The sequence below is a fragment of the Mugil cephalus genome, chromosome 20, assembly GCF_022458985.1.
Source record: "Mugil cephalus isolate CIBA_MC_2020 chromosome 20, CIBA_Mcephalus_1.1, whole genome shotgun sequence".
Lineage (NCBI taxonomy): Eukaryota > Metazoa > Chordata > Actinopteri > Mugiliformes > Mugilidae > Mugil > Mugil cephalus.
In genome coordinates, this window is record NC_061789.1 from 6,764,548 (window position 1) to 6,779,832 (window position 15,285).

Here is a 15,285-nt window from a genome sequence, read left to right on the forward strand (position 1 = left end):
CTCGCTCAGTTGCAGGAAAACAACATAAACGCTCTCTATCCAGATGTCCGTCTGTCTTTAATGAGAGACTCAGGTTGCGAACTACACAGCCTCCTTTCCACCGAGGGAGCCATACGTATACACATTTGAGTATGACAACCAGCCACAGTAGTTCTGAATGCGACTAAGCCAGTTTGACTCAGCAAATCTGCCTCTAATTTAATTACAGTAATCCATTATTCAGCCTTGAATTGATGACAGGCCGCAAAGAAGGCAACAGTTCGTTTGAAGAATATGTCGCTAAGCGAACGGCATACATATGATGTCTCACAAAGGTTTTATAAGATGTAACCAGCTGATTAAATAAAAGTTTTACTCTCGTCTACAGATTAACCGATATGGATTTTTTGGGGCCGATACCGATGCTGATGTTTTTAGCCTTGGCTGATACGTGCTGCTGCCATTTTTCTGATACTTCTCTTTCTCCCTCCATTTATTATTAAGAATATTGAACATTCTCATGCATACAAAATAAACAAGTAAAAAGAGGCTGAGCATGCACTATGTTAGTTGGGGAGGGGCATTCTCACCCCCACCTGTAGTAAAAGGTGGATATGGGCAGAGTTTGAGCTGGAACTGATGCCGTTATCGAAATGCGTTGGTACTCGGAAGAGAAGAAAACTACACGGGGTGCAGACCCGTTTCTTGCAACTACAACAAGACAAAAACATCTTCCTCCTGTCTGTCTTTTGCAGGTAGTCTCATATCACTTCTGTCAGGCCGATAACTGCCACACCTGCCTCGTCCCGGAGTTCGTGCACAACTTGGTGGCGATGCTGAGTGAAGCCCCTCAGTTGGCGGCCTATCGGGAGCTACTGCACCGGTCGCCACAACTACAGAGCATGCTCAGCCTCCGCTCCTGCATCCAGGATCCAAGCTCCGCCCTTCAGAAAGGAATCCTAGAACCACTGGACGCTCTCTACAGAGGTACGTGCGAACGCTGCTGCACTCGGTGTCCTTGTGTGAAGTAAAGTCAGAGCCGTGCATGACCTGCGATGAACCACATTGTTTTTATTTTTCTTCCAGAGAGGAAGTTGCATGTGGAGGGGGCGGGGCTTATTGTTCTGATCGATGGCCTTAACGAGGCAGAGTTCCACCGGCCGGACTACGGAGACACGCTGACTTCCTTCCTGACCCGAAATGTCCAGAAATTTCCTTTCTGGTTGAAGGTCATCACCACTGTCAGGACCAGTCAGCAGGTATGCACTCGACAATCTCCACGGACAAGCAAAGTACTACAAAGATGACGCACATGACTGGATAAGATGTCACATATTTTAATGTGAGCTGCAAGTTGAAGTCAGATAACTTGCAATAAAGAGCAAAGAGCACATCATCAACTAACGAGGCCACATTCCCGACTTTGTGAACTTTGCTGGTATATGATGCTATCAGAGTTTAATCGCATATCATCACCTCTGCTCTGAATTTGGAAAAGTTCAAACTCGGGCAGCTCCAGGCAACATTTCCAGAGTAAGCGTGCCTTTCTGCATACTTTCGGCTTTCTGGTGTATTTGATTACACAGCGCTTGGAATGCTGCACCGCGAGACTCTGTTTCAGACCAGACCATTTTCAATGTAGAGCTCCTAAATACACATGCTGCGAATGTGTCAATGTGAGGCGTTGTGTAGAGAGAAGCCAAAAAAAAAAAGGTGCCTTGTCAGTTGTTTGGGGTTTTTTAGGATGACCAGACATCCCTAATTTCTGCGGACTGTACCCACTTTGGATGACCTATCCGCTGGCTATAGCTGTCCCCAAAAGTGTCCCCAGATTTAGCTTTTTTTAAATGAGAAAAAAAATGTTGTGCGCATACTACAATTATTACGGTAGCCGGTTGCACTGCTATTGACATTACAGACATAGCAGTTTAAGTGTGAATAAATACGAATAAATGAATTACAACCACCTTGAAAACATTGATTTTTTTTTTAATCTCTGCTGCAAATGTCCCTGGATTTCCACATCAGTAGGCAGTGCTAACGCCTGCTTTCCTACTAGTGTGGGATTACTCTACAATATTTACTCACTACACCAGTAAAATAGTCCATCCTTAGTCATTCTACTGCATTAATTCCTCCCTCAACCAGAAGAAAATGTTGTGAACATGTGATTATGCCTGAAAAAGATACCGTAATACAAACGTTCGGTCATACCGCTTAGCCCTATCATGAAGCTAACTGCTAACTGTTTTATTGTCCTTGCTACTTATCTCCTTCGCCTGTGATTATCTATAATTGTCAGTTTAAAGTCAGGATTCAAAGTCTGAACTAACCCAATCAGCTTCTCCGTCTCTTTATTCAATCAGGACATCACTCGGTCTCTACCCTTTCATCGGATCTCCCTGGACAGAATGGAGGAGAACAGCGCCATAGACCAGGACCTGCAGGTAATGCTCCCACAGAAAAAAAAAAAAAAATCTGTCCTTTTTTTGCCACTACATGTTCACTCCATCCCTGCGTTTGTGTTGTTTTCAGGGTTACCTGATGCAGCGAATCCACAGCAGCACAGAGATCCAGAGCAACGTGTCGCTGAGCAATGGCCGCCTGGACAACACGGCTCTGGCCAAACTGATCGGCCACCTGAAGAGCCTGAGCAGAGGCTCGTACCTCTACCTGAAACTGACCCTGGACTTGATCGAGGGAGGTTACCTCGTCCTGAAGAGCTCCAGCTTTAAGGTGAAGAGGGGGAGGCGGCGGATGGCGGTCACATGTGGAACGGGGTGGTGCAAAAACAAAAATGCTTTAACTTGTTTATTTGCGTAGGTGGTTCCTGTGAGCCTGGCAGAGGTTTACTTGCTGCAGCTGAACATGCGGTTCCCGACCCAGTCGTCCTTCCAGAGAGTTCTGCCTCTTCTCAACGTTACCGTGGCATCGCTGCATCCACTGACCGACCAGCAGGTGCACATTAGCATAACTTATATTTGTATAATGCACTTAGCTAAAGTTCAGCCCCATGGAGTTGCAGGCCTGGCTACAGGCTTTTAGATTAGTACATTTTTATTGCAAATTACAAAAGTATTAAAGGTTTTATAACAAAGAAAAATAAAAAAACTAATATAAAGAAGAGAAAAAGCAGCACCTAGTACCACTATAATTAGCAATAAGACACATAAAGGGTGACCTCATAACTAAAGAAAGTGTGCCTTAATAAGGCTATCAAAAGCTTGTATTCTGTCTGCATTTTTGTATCTAAATTTCTCCAGACATTGATTTCCCTCAACCACATCTCAAATGTAGGTGCAGCATCTGAATTCCATTTTCATAAGTTGAGTCTTTTTGTCAAAATAGCACCCAGATGTATGGGAAATTTTGTGCTAATGGGGTAGAGCGGTGTTGCCAGCAGTCCCCAGAATGGCCACCAGGGGACAGGGTTCCCATTATTAATGAAAGGCCTTTAAATAAAAATATAGAGGACCAAAATGAGCAGAGAATGTCAGTGTGCCTATCTGGGTCTTACACTTAATATGTAATTTACCCGTTTTTTATTTTTTATTTTTTTAACTCCAGCTGTTTGAGGTTGTGAATGCCGGCGCTCTGACTGGAGGAACGCTGCAGTGGGCGGAGTTCGCTCAGCGTCTAGAGCAGCTCTCCTCTTTCCTGCTGTGTCGGAGCGACGGCAGCAGGATGCTGAACCACGCCTCCTTCAGGGAGTGGCTGGTGTGGCGGGAGGAGGGGCAGGATGACCGGTTCCTCTGCGACCCCAGGTACGACGGCAGGCAGCGATGAGGGGGAAGAGTGATCAAAGCGGACGAAGAGAGGGGAAAGTTTTACCGATCCGTGTGTCTGTTTGTGTCCTAGGAGCGGCCACACTCTCCTGGCCTTCTGGCTCTGCAGACAAGAGGGGAAGCTGAACCGACAGCACACACTGGAGCTGGGACATCACATCCTAAAGGCGCACATCTACAAGGTTAGCATTAGTCTAAAAGTGGCCCACTATGGACAGGTTTCTTAGCAATTCACAAGCGACCACTAGGGGGTGACAGAGAACTGGATTTTACTGGAAGGGAAAGCAACTCTGATGAGTTTCACTGGTGGAAACTGATGGAGGTGTAAACATGGGAAGGGAATTACTTTATTAAATTTATTACATTGGCCGTTTATTTTAGCATTTATCCACCAATCAACCATAACATTAAACCCATTGACAGGAGACGCAAATAACTTTGACAATCTGGTAACAGTTCAAGGTTCTGCACCCACCTAGACCAGACCAGACACCCCCAACCTTATAGCAATGACACTCATTGGTGGCAGCAGTCATCTCCAGCAGGATTTAATGACAAAAATGGTCAAGTATCGCGATAGGTCCCTCCCTTCAATCCAACAAGATTGTGTTGCCAGACACCACAGGACTCTCTCAGAAGGCCCATGTCCATTCTCTGATAAGTCAAAATAGTTTTGGAGGCACAAGTGACACCTACACAATATTAGGAATGTGGCCATAATGTTATATCTACTTGAGTGTTTGCCTAGTATCTTTGTGTCTAACTATTTGTATCTGCGGCATCTGTTTTCACTCCAGGGTCTGAGCAAGAAGCTAGGGGTCTCGTCCTCAGTTCTGCAGGGGCTGTGGCTGTCGTACAGCACGGGGAGCCTGAGCCCGGTTCTCTCGTCGTTGCGCAACCTCTACACCCCCAATATCAAGGTAACACACACACACACTCACATAAATGCACAGATTTGCTAAAATGACTGCGCTGTAACTCGGCTCTCCGTCTGCGCAGGTGAGCAGATTGCTGATTATGGGCGGGGCCGATGTGGACTCCCGTAGCGATGTCCTCAACAGCGCCCCCTTGCTGTGCGTGCACGCTCACCTGGGCCACGCCGACGCCGTGGCGCTGCTGCTCGACCACGGAGCACAGGTAAAAAATATTTCATATTTCCATGGATTGACTTTTAACTGGAAGACGCCGTGAACCAAAGCTGAGGCCGCTGTGTTGCGTTTCCAGGTGGATGCTCAGTCACAGGACGGTTTGACAGCGCTCGGATTTGCTGCTGCAGCCGGTCACCTAGACATCGTCACCATGCTGAGTCTGCACAGAGCAAAGGTAGCGATCTTACTGTGTAATCTGGCGTACCGATGGTAAATAATGACATTGTACAAATCAAAACCAGGATGGTCTAATTTTTCAAATCGTTCCTAATAAAAGTTCAGTAAATGTGTGCATGCGAATAAAAAAATATATCTTTTGTCAAATAAAAGCGTGTGTTCAAGCCTCTAAGTTTCCACCGTGCTTTCAGGTGGGTCACGTGGACAGCTCAGGTCGGTGCGTGCTGGTTCACGCCGCCCAGCGCGGCCAACTCGAGGTGCTGCGCTTCCTGCTGAAGCGCGCAGAATGGAGCTGCACCGCCTGCTGCGGCCAGAGGGGGGCGAGCCGGAGTCAGGCAGTGCAGCAGGCTCTGATTGCAGCCGCCTGCATGGGCCACAGGGAGGTGAGCACAAAAAACGTGAAAATAGATTTCCGATGTGTGTTCGATCTGTTCGTGTGGTTGTAATAAATGCACGTGTTTGTGTAGGTGGTGTCGTACCTGCTGGATCTTCCAGAGGAAGACGAGGAGGAGGAGGAGAGACCAGAGATTAACACGTATGACAGTCTGTGGGGAGAGACAGGTAATACACAAATACTAAGGGGACGGTTTCGGATTTTGGCAATTAGACATGTCGATTTGTTTTATCGTCCTCCGAATACAAAATAATCTGCTCAGTCTTGCAGCTAGGAATGTGTAAGAGGAAATGCATTCAAACCAAGCAGATCAGTCACGGTTTTTGTTGCGTCCCTCGGGAGGTGCACATCAGACGGCTTACGGTGTCGGGTGTGCAGCGCAGCTTCTTCATATAAATGTTAAGTTAAATTTAGCAGCGTGTTTCAAGAGACTTGCTGGAGATATGATGCTGTGAGTAAAACACAAAATCAAGACACACACAAAAAATAAATACAGCGGAACTAATTCTACTTTTTAATCCAGAAAATCCAGTTTAGCCTCAGATGGTGGCACAATTTGTCAGATTGTTTTAAAGGGCAGCTTTGTGAACCGGAAGCTTCCTGAGTTTAATAATGTAATGCTTATTTAAGTGCCTCGCGTTCATCTCTTGGGCTTCATTCGTAGTACTGCCACTCTTTTGCTGCACATTACTGACATCTAGTGGACAAATATTCACTTCACCTTGTTCATAACACAATATGGGCTGAAGGTATTTGGAAAGTTTGAGCCTGTTACTTAGAAATAAAACATCAGATACTCTTTTAACAGGGTTTTTTATGGTTTTAATTTCAGACTTTGCCAAAGTAGAAATAACTACGGCCTTTCCCAAGGTTTTAGGGCTTTAAAAGTAATTTAACACCTACAGTTATGTGTTAACCACAGTCCTACTGTTCAGTCCTTTCCACTGAGTGACAGCCTGAATGTCTGTATGTTTTGGAGAAAAGGATATATATATAAAAAAAAAGGGGTGGTTATTTGATTTTCATTTTCAAATTGAAATTTAAATTCAGGGCATTTTTCTTTATCAGGATCGAGAAGGGACAAACAAAACGGTCTATTTTGATTTTCTTCTTCTAAAAACAAAAAGATAAAATTGTTAGAAGACAGAAACAAAAGAAGGGCCTGTTTTTTCATATCGTTTTCAAAGTAAGAGCATGTAATTCTGTGTAATGGAATTTAACGGACGTGGATCAGTACGTTGTTTTTCGAAAGCAACTTCAAGTTGCAAAATTTTTGTTTCTGTCTTTCTGTCTTATTTTTTTTTTTATTTTTTTCAACAACCAATGACCAAAACATAAACTGACCTTAGACCTCCAGTTTACATTTTTCTGGTGATGCCGTCTTTCGAGTGTATTTCACTGTGTTAGTCATATTTTGTGAAAATGTTCTTTATTTAATCATTTACTTTTGAACCCTTATATCTGTGTTGGTAGTTAGGTACCATGACAAACAGTGATATATTAGCTTAATAAAAGCCTATTGCTGATTGTCTGTCTGTCTTTGTGTGTCAGCTCTGACAGCGGCAGCAGGACGTGGCAGGGTGTCTGTCTGCAGGCTGCTGCTGGATCAGGGGGCAGGTGTCGATCGCGGCAACAGGCAGGGTGTCGCTCCGCTCTTCAGCGCTGTGAGACGGGGTCACTGGCAGGTACAAGACAAAACACACACACACACAGAGTAAACGTAGATTTTTTTTTTGTGTCTCCTGACAACGTCTGTCTGGGTCAGGTGGTGGAGTTGTTGCTGAACCATGGGGTGGAAGTGAACATGGTCGACCAGCAGGGTCGAACTGCTCTGATGACGGCAGCATCCGAGGGACATAAGAGCACGGCGCAGCTGCTCCTGGATCACGGTAACTACCACGCAGTCCGTCTGGCCAATTCCTGGGAACACTCTGATTAAATTTTTTCACATATGGGACAAACGTTTTAAATGACTAAAAATGTGTATCATGGTATTTTTCAAAATTCTGACTGTATCACGATATTTTTTATTACATGTATCACGTGTTCACAACATTTTCTTCTGGTTGAGAGAAGAATTAATGCAGTAGATTAACTATTTTACTGTGATGATGAGTAAATATTGCAGAATAATCCCACATTTAAAACTTAGTAAAACAGGTTTTCATGGCCCCGTGTTAGCACAACCCGCTGATCCGGGGACATTTACAGCTCGGACATAAAAAAATAAATAAATACATTTAATTAATTTTAACATATTTATTCATATTTAAACTATTATGTCTGTAATGTCAATAGCAGCGCGACCGGTTACCATAATAATCTCAATCTAAAAGTAATCTGTGCGCAACAATTTTTTCTCATTCATAAAAAGCGGTACCTCTTTTTGGCTCAAGTCATCTCGTTATGCCACTTAATTTTTCAGACCTTTCCATCTTCACCACGCCGACTCACACCATGCATGTTTAGAAGCGCTACATTGAAAATGGTCTGGTCTGAAACAGTGTCTCACGGTTCTTTGTTCCGAACACTGTGTAATCAAATACACCAGTATGCCACTATATTAAAAATTGATATCATAACGGGAAAAAAATCAGTATGAACCGGTATACCACCCAGCCCTATATCCAGTTATGGTTAAATACCAACTCCTTATTTGCATCATAGATCACTAAATCTCATGCTGTAATTGTTTTAATTCTGTGACCTCTAACCCTAATGTGTACTGAGGTGAACCTCTCTCTTCTTCCAGGAGCATCTCTCGACCAGTGTGACAGGGAAGGCTTAACAGCTCTGAGCTGGGCCTGTCTGAAAGGCCAGCTCCAGTTAGTCAGAGAGCTGGTGGAGAGAGGGGCAACCACAACTCACACTGACCGCAGTGGACGGACACCTCTGGATCTGGCTGCCTTCTGTGGCGACCCCGAAGTGGTGCGTAAAACAGATGCAGTTGCACTGTTTATCTGATGTTTTTAAGTGTTATTTATTGACAAGTTACATACAATACAATGCAACTTAGCTCTTATTGTGTCCATCCGTGTGTTAGGTGCAATACCTGGTGGACCATGGTGCGTCGGTGGAGAACGTGGACTGTAGCGGGATGCGTCCTCTCGACAGGGCAGTTGGCTGCAGAAACACCTCGGCGGTCATCGCTCTCCTCAAAAAGGGAGCTAAAATAGGTAGAAACCTCTTTCGGAGTGAAGAAGACATGTGTGAAAGGTCTCCTGCCAGAATGCAGCTGGAGAATGTCCCTCTCAAAATGAGGAAAAAATCCAACCAGTGCTTGTCCTGGTCAAAATTCTTTCTCTTTTAGAATCTAATCCATGATCTGATGGGAGACATTTGTAGATACAGTCTCTGAAGGTTCTCCGTCATCCAGGTCATTATATATATTCAAAAGACAAGCTGAAACAAGGGCTTCTTCAGTTCTCAAACTCTGAAACTTGAATCTAGTAATGATCAAAAAAGTTCCTGTAGTTGAAGGAAGCTGTTTTAATCCTGTTTTTTTGTATGTAGTCGGTTCATAGAACCATAGTTACATTAGTAACTACCATTTATCCATCTCATTCATTACAGTTGCTTTTCTCTTCAACTCTAGTCAACAATTATTACTGGTTGAGGTGGAACGTGTTGCTACCAAATCTTAAATTACAAAATACAGCTCAGGAGCAAATGTCATTTGTTTTGCAGAAATGTGGTCACTGCCTGGATAAAAAGCCTCAAGATCTCCAACAAATTAAAATTTAACGTCTCAAGACCATGAATGTCTGCACAAAAATTTGTTAGATTTTTAAAGACTCGCTCTCTGGGCTCTGAGAATATGACTGTTTATTTAGATTCTGATTGTCTCCAGTGTAAAAGTACTACTCCTGGTGTATCCAAGGCAAAAAGTACATCCTAATATTTAATATTCTTCCTCTGGCTGTGTCTTTTTAAACAGACTTGGAGATATGAACAGTCCAACAGTAGTAACCGTCTGCATTAACTTGTGTCCGTTTGTGTGTAGGACCAGCAACCTGGGCCATGGCGACCTCTAAACCAGATATCTTGATGGTTCTGCTCAGTAAAGTGATCCAGGAGGGAGACAGATTGTACAAGGTAAAGCGTGCAGGCACAGGCAAAATTTACACACTACAAATTTTATGCACTATTATTTGTTGCTGTAAGGCTTTTTCTTTTTCTTTGTGTGTGTGTCTTTCTAGCAAAGTAATGTGAGGGAAGCTGCTCACTCCTATCAGTCAGCACTCCAGAAGTTTCCAGGGGACGAGTTGAAGACATTCAGACAGCTGAGAGTGTGTGTGCTCCTCAACCTGTCTCGCTGCCATCGTAAGATGAACGTGAGTCTCTTGAGCAGACACGTAGGAACCCATGACATACCTTTGTTTCATGCCAAGGATCACAGTTTTCTGTCCTCAGTCTTAACTGACCATCATATTTTTTTTCTTTTGTAGGACTTCAGCCTTGCGGAGGAGTTTGCTACCAAGGCTCTGGAGCTAAAATCCAAATCCTACGAAGCCTTTTATGCCAGAGCACGAGCTAAACGCGGGCTCAGGTAGCCATGGTTTCATTACATCTTGTAGTTGAATTGAACAAATTGACAAACTGATGTTCCATGTCTGTAAGTCGGGGTCAGTTTCCAGCTGACGCCACAGTAAAAAGGGTCAGAAAGGAGCCTGCGCACTTTCAGGAAGCACTTTCCATTTCACATTTGTGTCAACGAGTAGATAGTAGATCATTTCAGATGTACGTTATCAAACTACCAGTAAGCCTGACTTCTGCACCGACTACTTATATGCCATAGCTTTCACTATCTGAGTTCTTAATAGTCACAATTCATATGATTCTTTGAAGAAATTCCACTTTTAAATCCTCTGAAATGCCGTCTCTCCCTTGTGCTGTTGCTTTCTCTATATGTCCAGACATTTCCATGCAGCCCTGGACGACCTGAACGAGGCCAGCCGCCTGTGCCCATCCAACCGGGAGATCCAGCGGCTGCTTTCTCGGGTCAAAGAAGAGTGTCGGCAGGCTGCTCAACAACAGGATTCTCCTCCCTCATCTCATCATGTCTATCAGCAGAATGTGGCCATGTCCATCAGCGATGCACGGTGCAGAGAATCAGATTGTCTGCAGGTGCCCGACAGGGAGGGGCTCACTGAAGAAGAAGAGGAGGACGATGAGAGGGAAGACGAGGGGAGGAACAGGCAAGGAGACTCCTCGTCGTCCTCCTCTTTTCATCCTCTGCCTGCCGTTCAAAGCCTTGACACCCGCTGCCGCTCTGGGGTGCCATCACCCTCTTCCCTCTCCCCCACTCACATGTACCATCACCTCTCCAGTCCCACCCACTCAACGTCCCTCTCCTCGCCCAGTCACTCTTCGCCTCCTCACCCTGCCTCCTCCTATCACCATTTCAGCCCTCCTCCCTCCCCAGTGCAGCATCATCAGCGATCTGGCCCGGTGTCTGAAAGCATGCCGGCATTGTCAGGAAGCCTCCATTACCATCCGCAATCTGTCTCATCCCTCCACCACTCAGACCAGAACCAGGGAGTGCAGCAGCTCCACCATATGGCAAGCCAGAGGTCCTTCCAAAAGCAGAACCCTGTCCAAGGCCAGTGGCTACAACCAGCCAAAGTGCAGGTTGTTAGATCCAGTCAGCCCTGTTCCTCAGCCCAGTCCAGCATGGTTTTGGGAAGTTCGGCCTACACTCATTTTGCTCATCTGCCCCAAGAGTTGGCAGAGCTGGGGGAAAGCTTCGGCCCGAGCTCCCTTGACATCAGGCCAAGCCAACGTGTCCAGCCTGGTCTGAGCTCTGGAGCTTCATATGCATTAGATGATGCTGATGTTGACCTGGTCTGCCTGGCAAGACAGACATCATCTTATGGGATAGGAGCAGGAGCAGACAGGGTAGGGGTAAGTCGGTTTGGCCAGTCCCATCAGTTCAGCCGCAACCAATCTAAAGCCGCATACTACCCCATAGAGGTTACAGAGGCAACAATGGGAGCTCCTGATAGGCTTCAGTCGGCACAGGATTATCAGTACCACCACCAGGGTGGGTTTCGACGCCCTCTTAGTGCCCACCCAGCCCCCTCAAGTGTTAATCCCCCTAGGCCTCTCATCCACTCCCAGAGTGTCAGCGTCCGTTTCTCTACCAGCAGCGGCAGCCTCGCTAGCGGTCAACCAGTCAATCATGGGCCGGGCTTCAGGACCTCAGCCTCCGCCCAGCACATGGATCTACCTTCAGATATGGCCTCTGTAGGGGGCGTTACCGGTTACCATGACGATCTCTTTCTGACATCGTCTCCCCAGTCAGACATGTCCATGGCAGGAGTTGGGACTTATCCAGGTGAGGCTGGGCGCTCATCACGGAACACTCCGTTCATGGGCATAATCGACAAGACAGCGAGAGTCTACCCGCCGTATCAGCAACAAGTTCCGTCCAGTTCGGCATCCTGCCTCAGCCCCTCGCGCTCCTGGGCCGTGTCTTCAGTGGACACAGTTGTCACCTCGCCCAGCAAAAACCCCACCAATCAGGGAGGCTTCGCGCCACCCCAGCCATCGTCCATCGCCTACTACAACCGCAGTAACAACAACGCCCACAATGGTCACCTCCTTCATGACAACCAGCTGGACTTCTACGACGTGGCGCCAAGCAAAGGCTCGGTGAAGGTTGCAAGTCAGAATCCCTCCTACCTGGACGTGAAGGTGGCCCGAACACTGCCAGTGATCCATAGCTGCTCTGACAGACCAACTGAGAGACGGACAGGTCCCACCTCTCCTGTCAAACCAAAAAGACCCTTTGTGGAGTCAAATGTGTAAAGAAAGCCCAAGAATATTAACAGAAAGTCAGAGCACTTGCGTACTCCAAAATATGCCTGAAACTAACTAGTACCACCAAGGTTGAGTTCCTACAATGTCTAGTTCTTTTGTGGTTCAGAACAAAAACAAGAGAACATTTAGTTCAAATTAGGGTAAGAGCACTTGTTTGTACTTGGTTGTACTTATTCCGATGTACACAGGAAAAAAGAAAGAGAGTGTGAGAGAAGACCTAGTCAGTCGCAAATGGAGGTGCTTGCTGTATCCTCGTTGTGTATAACAAGCACTTAAGTTAAAGAATAATGACTCTTATTATGCAGAAGATGTTTAACATATAAGTTCAGCATGGAACCAATTGCTAAATCGCTAAAGGCTGGGTCTGTTGGACCAGCCAGAGACAAAGAAAAGACGTAATGACAAGGGGAAGGAGGGAAAAACTAAGGGAAAATCGGTTGACTGCTTTTGCCGTTGCAAAGCACAAAGTCGAAGTGGAGGATCGGAGGAAATCCAAAACAAATACACAAAAAAATGCTCATCGTTGGCTTTAGTTAAAATGGTGACAGTCCATGAGACAGTACTACAAATTTGCCTGCTGCCCATGCCTTTAATGACTTTTTTTGTTATAGGTATTATTATTATTTCAAGTTTGAAGCGCTTAAATTATACAGTGACTGGAAATGAATGGATGGATCCAAGCTCGAAAAACGCTGGTCAGTGACCCAAACCCAAGCCATAGTGAAGGAAACTAGGACAATGCTATCATGGACTTGCTGTACATAAAACAAAAAAAAAGGTCATATTTATCTTTTTTAAGTTATGTCTGTATTAAACTGTATAAATATTGATGTTTTTTTTCTTTAAATTGTATTTTTCATTTTCATTTCGGGAGGGTTTCACTCAGAAAACAGAAACTGAGCCTATAGAGCTTAGTTTTCTGTTAACGTTTTTTTAATTTTCTTTTTCAGCTTCGTAGATTTCTGTTTTCTATGAACGCCTTTTGTATTATATAATCCTAATGGTCCCAAGTTATGCAAACCACAAGGTTCCCAACTGATAAACCAGGGCTAGCCATACTTATTGCAATGGAAACATATGACTCATTGCCTCTTTGAGTTAGCCATTGCCTTCTCCTTTGTAATGCAGCAAAAATTGACTGTTCACAGATGCCCTTTCCTCATCCTTAGCTACTGTAGGCATGGAGTCGTTGGATATATCCAAGTGCTGAAATATTGTGCATTAAATTATATCAAGACAACAATCTGGCTTCAAAAACATTGGATTATGGTGTATTTTGTCTTGCTTTTACAACGTTAAGAGCGTCAGGACTAGCTTGATTTAAGTGTTTACCCATTTTAACTTAAGCTTAATTTGCTAGAATGCCTGGCTAACTACCTACAGAAGGAAACAAACTTCTAAGAACATAAAGCATATCATTAACTAAGTCCATCAGTTTACAAGTTACATTTCAAAAATCTGTTCAAACTAAATTTAGAGCAACTTTAGCAGCAAGCTTTTTTTTCTGCTCTTTGTTGCCTTTTTTGTATTTTGCGTTCTGCAACCCTCGTCAAAACTATTAACAAAGAAGGCATAAATCATCACACAAGATTGTTTAAATTATTATTATTTCCAAAAGGGAAAGGGAATGCATGCTTTAAAAACATGAGAGCATAGAGCATAAGCTAATAAGCTAAACATTTGCTGAAAATATATGATAAAATAATTCCCAATCATATTTTAAATAGCTAACTACGCTACAGTTCAAGAGCAGTTCTACTTCTTTGACTGTGATTCAAATTGCGTACGATACTTCCGCTTTTAAACTTGCTATTTTGAGTGTAAACGTGCATTTACAGCCCTCCCATATCACTATGGTATTTTAAAAAAAATTCAGTCAGTTCATGGAGCTCAAACTAGCTTGACTAGCTACTCAACTTGCTAAAGATGATAAATTGTGCTAGCATTAGCTGTCATATCCAGCAACAAAAGTTTTTTTTTCTACATTTGTGTAAAATTATGGACCAGTTATTTAACGGATTAGCCACCACTTTTGGTAAGAGGTAAATCATTGCAAAGGGGAGGGATTAGCTAGTAGTTCATTCTGAGGCAAATTTTTCACCCAACCGATGATATTCAGAAGGAAATACTTTCATTTTTGTAAGATGTATTTTATGCACATGACTGCCTGTCTTTGTATGTTTCCTCTTTGTGTGTTTTTCCATGAATCAGCATCTTGTTTTCAGAGTTTCTGGTGCTGATATGATCTCTGACCTTTCTGTTACGGTACAGTCTCTCCACCGACTGCCCTTGTTTCTTGCTGCTCAGGATATGCAGAAATACCCACATTCACAGTGCGACTGTGTGAACTGGAAAATAATTCCTGCCAGTACATTATACGTTAGCAAGGCGGCTGGATGTTGAAGACTAGTTAAAAATGACTGATGTGATGAAGGGATCGAGTTGTCATTTTGTATCAGTGTTTCTTTAAATGTTTCATGAGCTTGAGCTGAGTGTCAGATGCGATTTTAGCCGTCAACCTACATGGGGCACAGACTTTTAAACATTTGTTCAGAATTTGTTTTGAAGCAGCTCAGATGTGGAATCACTGACTACATTTCTGAGGAATAAAGCTGAATGAAACACAGATCTAGCTAGATGTCTCTCTTTTACTCTCTCCTTTCCCTTTTTTAGCTAGTGAAAGTCTACATTACTTGGTGTTGGATATTCCTAGCCTAGCCTAGCCTGCTCCGTCATATTGCTTGGGCAGGTAATAAACCACAATGTCATCTTCAGATTTGTTTACAGATAAATTGACCGACAGTTTCTTTCAGGTAATTGGGGGAAACTGTTTGAAACAGACCCTTGTCATGTAAGTCAGTTTCAGATGAGCAACCCCCATAAGATGTTGCCCACCAGCTTTTTAGAACTAAAGAAACCACTTGGGTGAGCTACTTTAGCTAACATGAATTGTTGCCAAATCAACAGGTTGTGAGGGAAA

General features: G+C 44.2%; 1 protein-coding gene across 3 annotated transcripts in view; it reads left to right on the forward strand.

The window, feature by feature from the left end:
- The window catches only part of LOC124998124 (protein TANC2-like), a 48,149-nt gene extending 33,218 nt beyond the window's left edge, over positions 1–14,931 (forward strand). For all 3 annotated transcript variants that reach the window (XM_047572327.1, XM_047572326.1, XM_047572328.1), the window contains 20 exons: positions 735–966; positions 1,066–1,238; positions 2,346–2,426; positions 2,515–2,715; positions 2,803–2,937; positions 3,547–3,743; positions 3,838–3,946; positions 4,562–4,684; positions 4,764–4,901; positions 4,989–5,087; positions 5,281–5,472; positions 5,557–5,650; positions 7,035–7,168; positions 7,249–7,372; positions 8,236–8,411; positions 8,527–8,659; positions 9,487–9,578; positions 9,683–9,817; positions 9,932–10,032; positions 10,400–14,931. In XM_047572327.1, coding sequence (XP_047428283.1) covers positions 735–966; positions 1,066–1,238; positions 2,346–2,426; positions 2,515–2,715; positions 2,803–2,937; positions 3,547–3,743; positions 3,838–3,946; positions 4,562–4,684; positions 4,764–4,901; positions 4,989–5,087; positions 5,281–5,472; positions 5,557–5,650; positions 7,035–7,168; positions 7,249–7,372; positions 8,236–8,411; positions 8,527–8,659; positions 9,487–9,578; positions 9,683–9,817; positions 9,932–10,032; positions 10,400–12,293 — 4,563 coding nt within the window. In that variant the 3' untranslated portion in view covers positions 12,294–14,931. The remainder of the gene's footprint in view (positions 1–734; positions 967–1,065; positions 1,239–2,345; positions 2,427–2,514; positions 2,716–2,802; positions 2,938–3,546; positions 3,744–3,837; positions 3,947–4,561; positions 4,685–4,763; positions 4,902–4,988; positions 5,088–5,280; positions 5,473–5,556; positions 5,651–7,034; positions 7,169–7,248; positions 7,373–8,235; positions 8,412–8,526; positions 8,660–9,486; positions 9,579–9,682; positions 9,818–9,931; positions 10,033–10,399) is intronic.
- Positions 14,932–15,285: the final 354 nt, after the last annotated feature.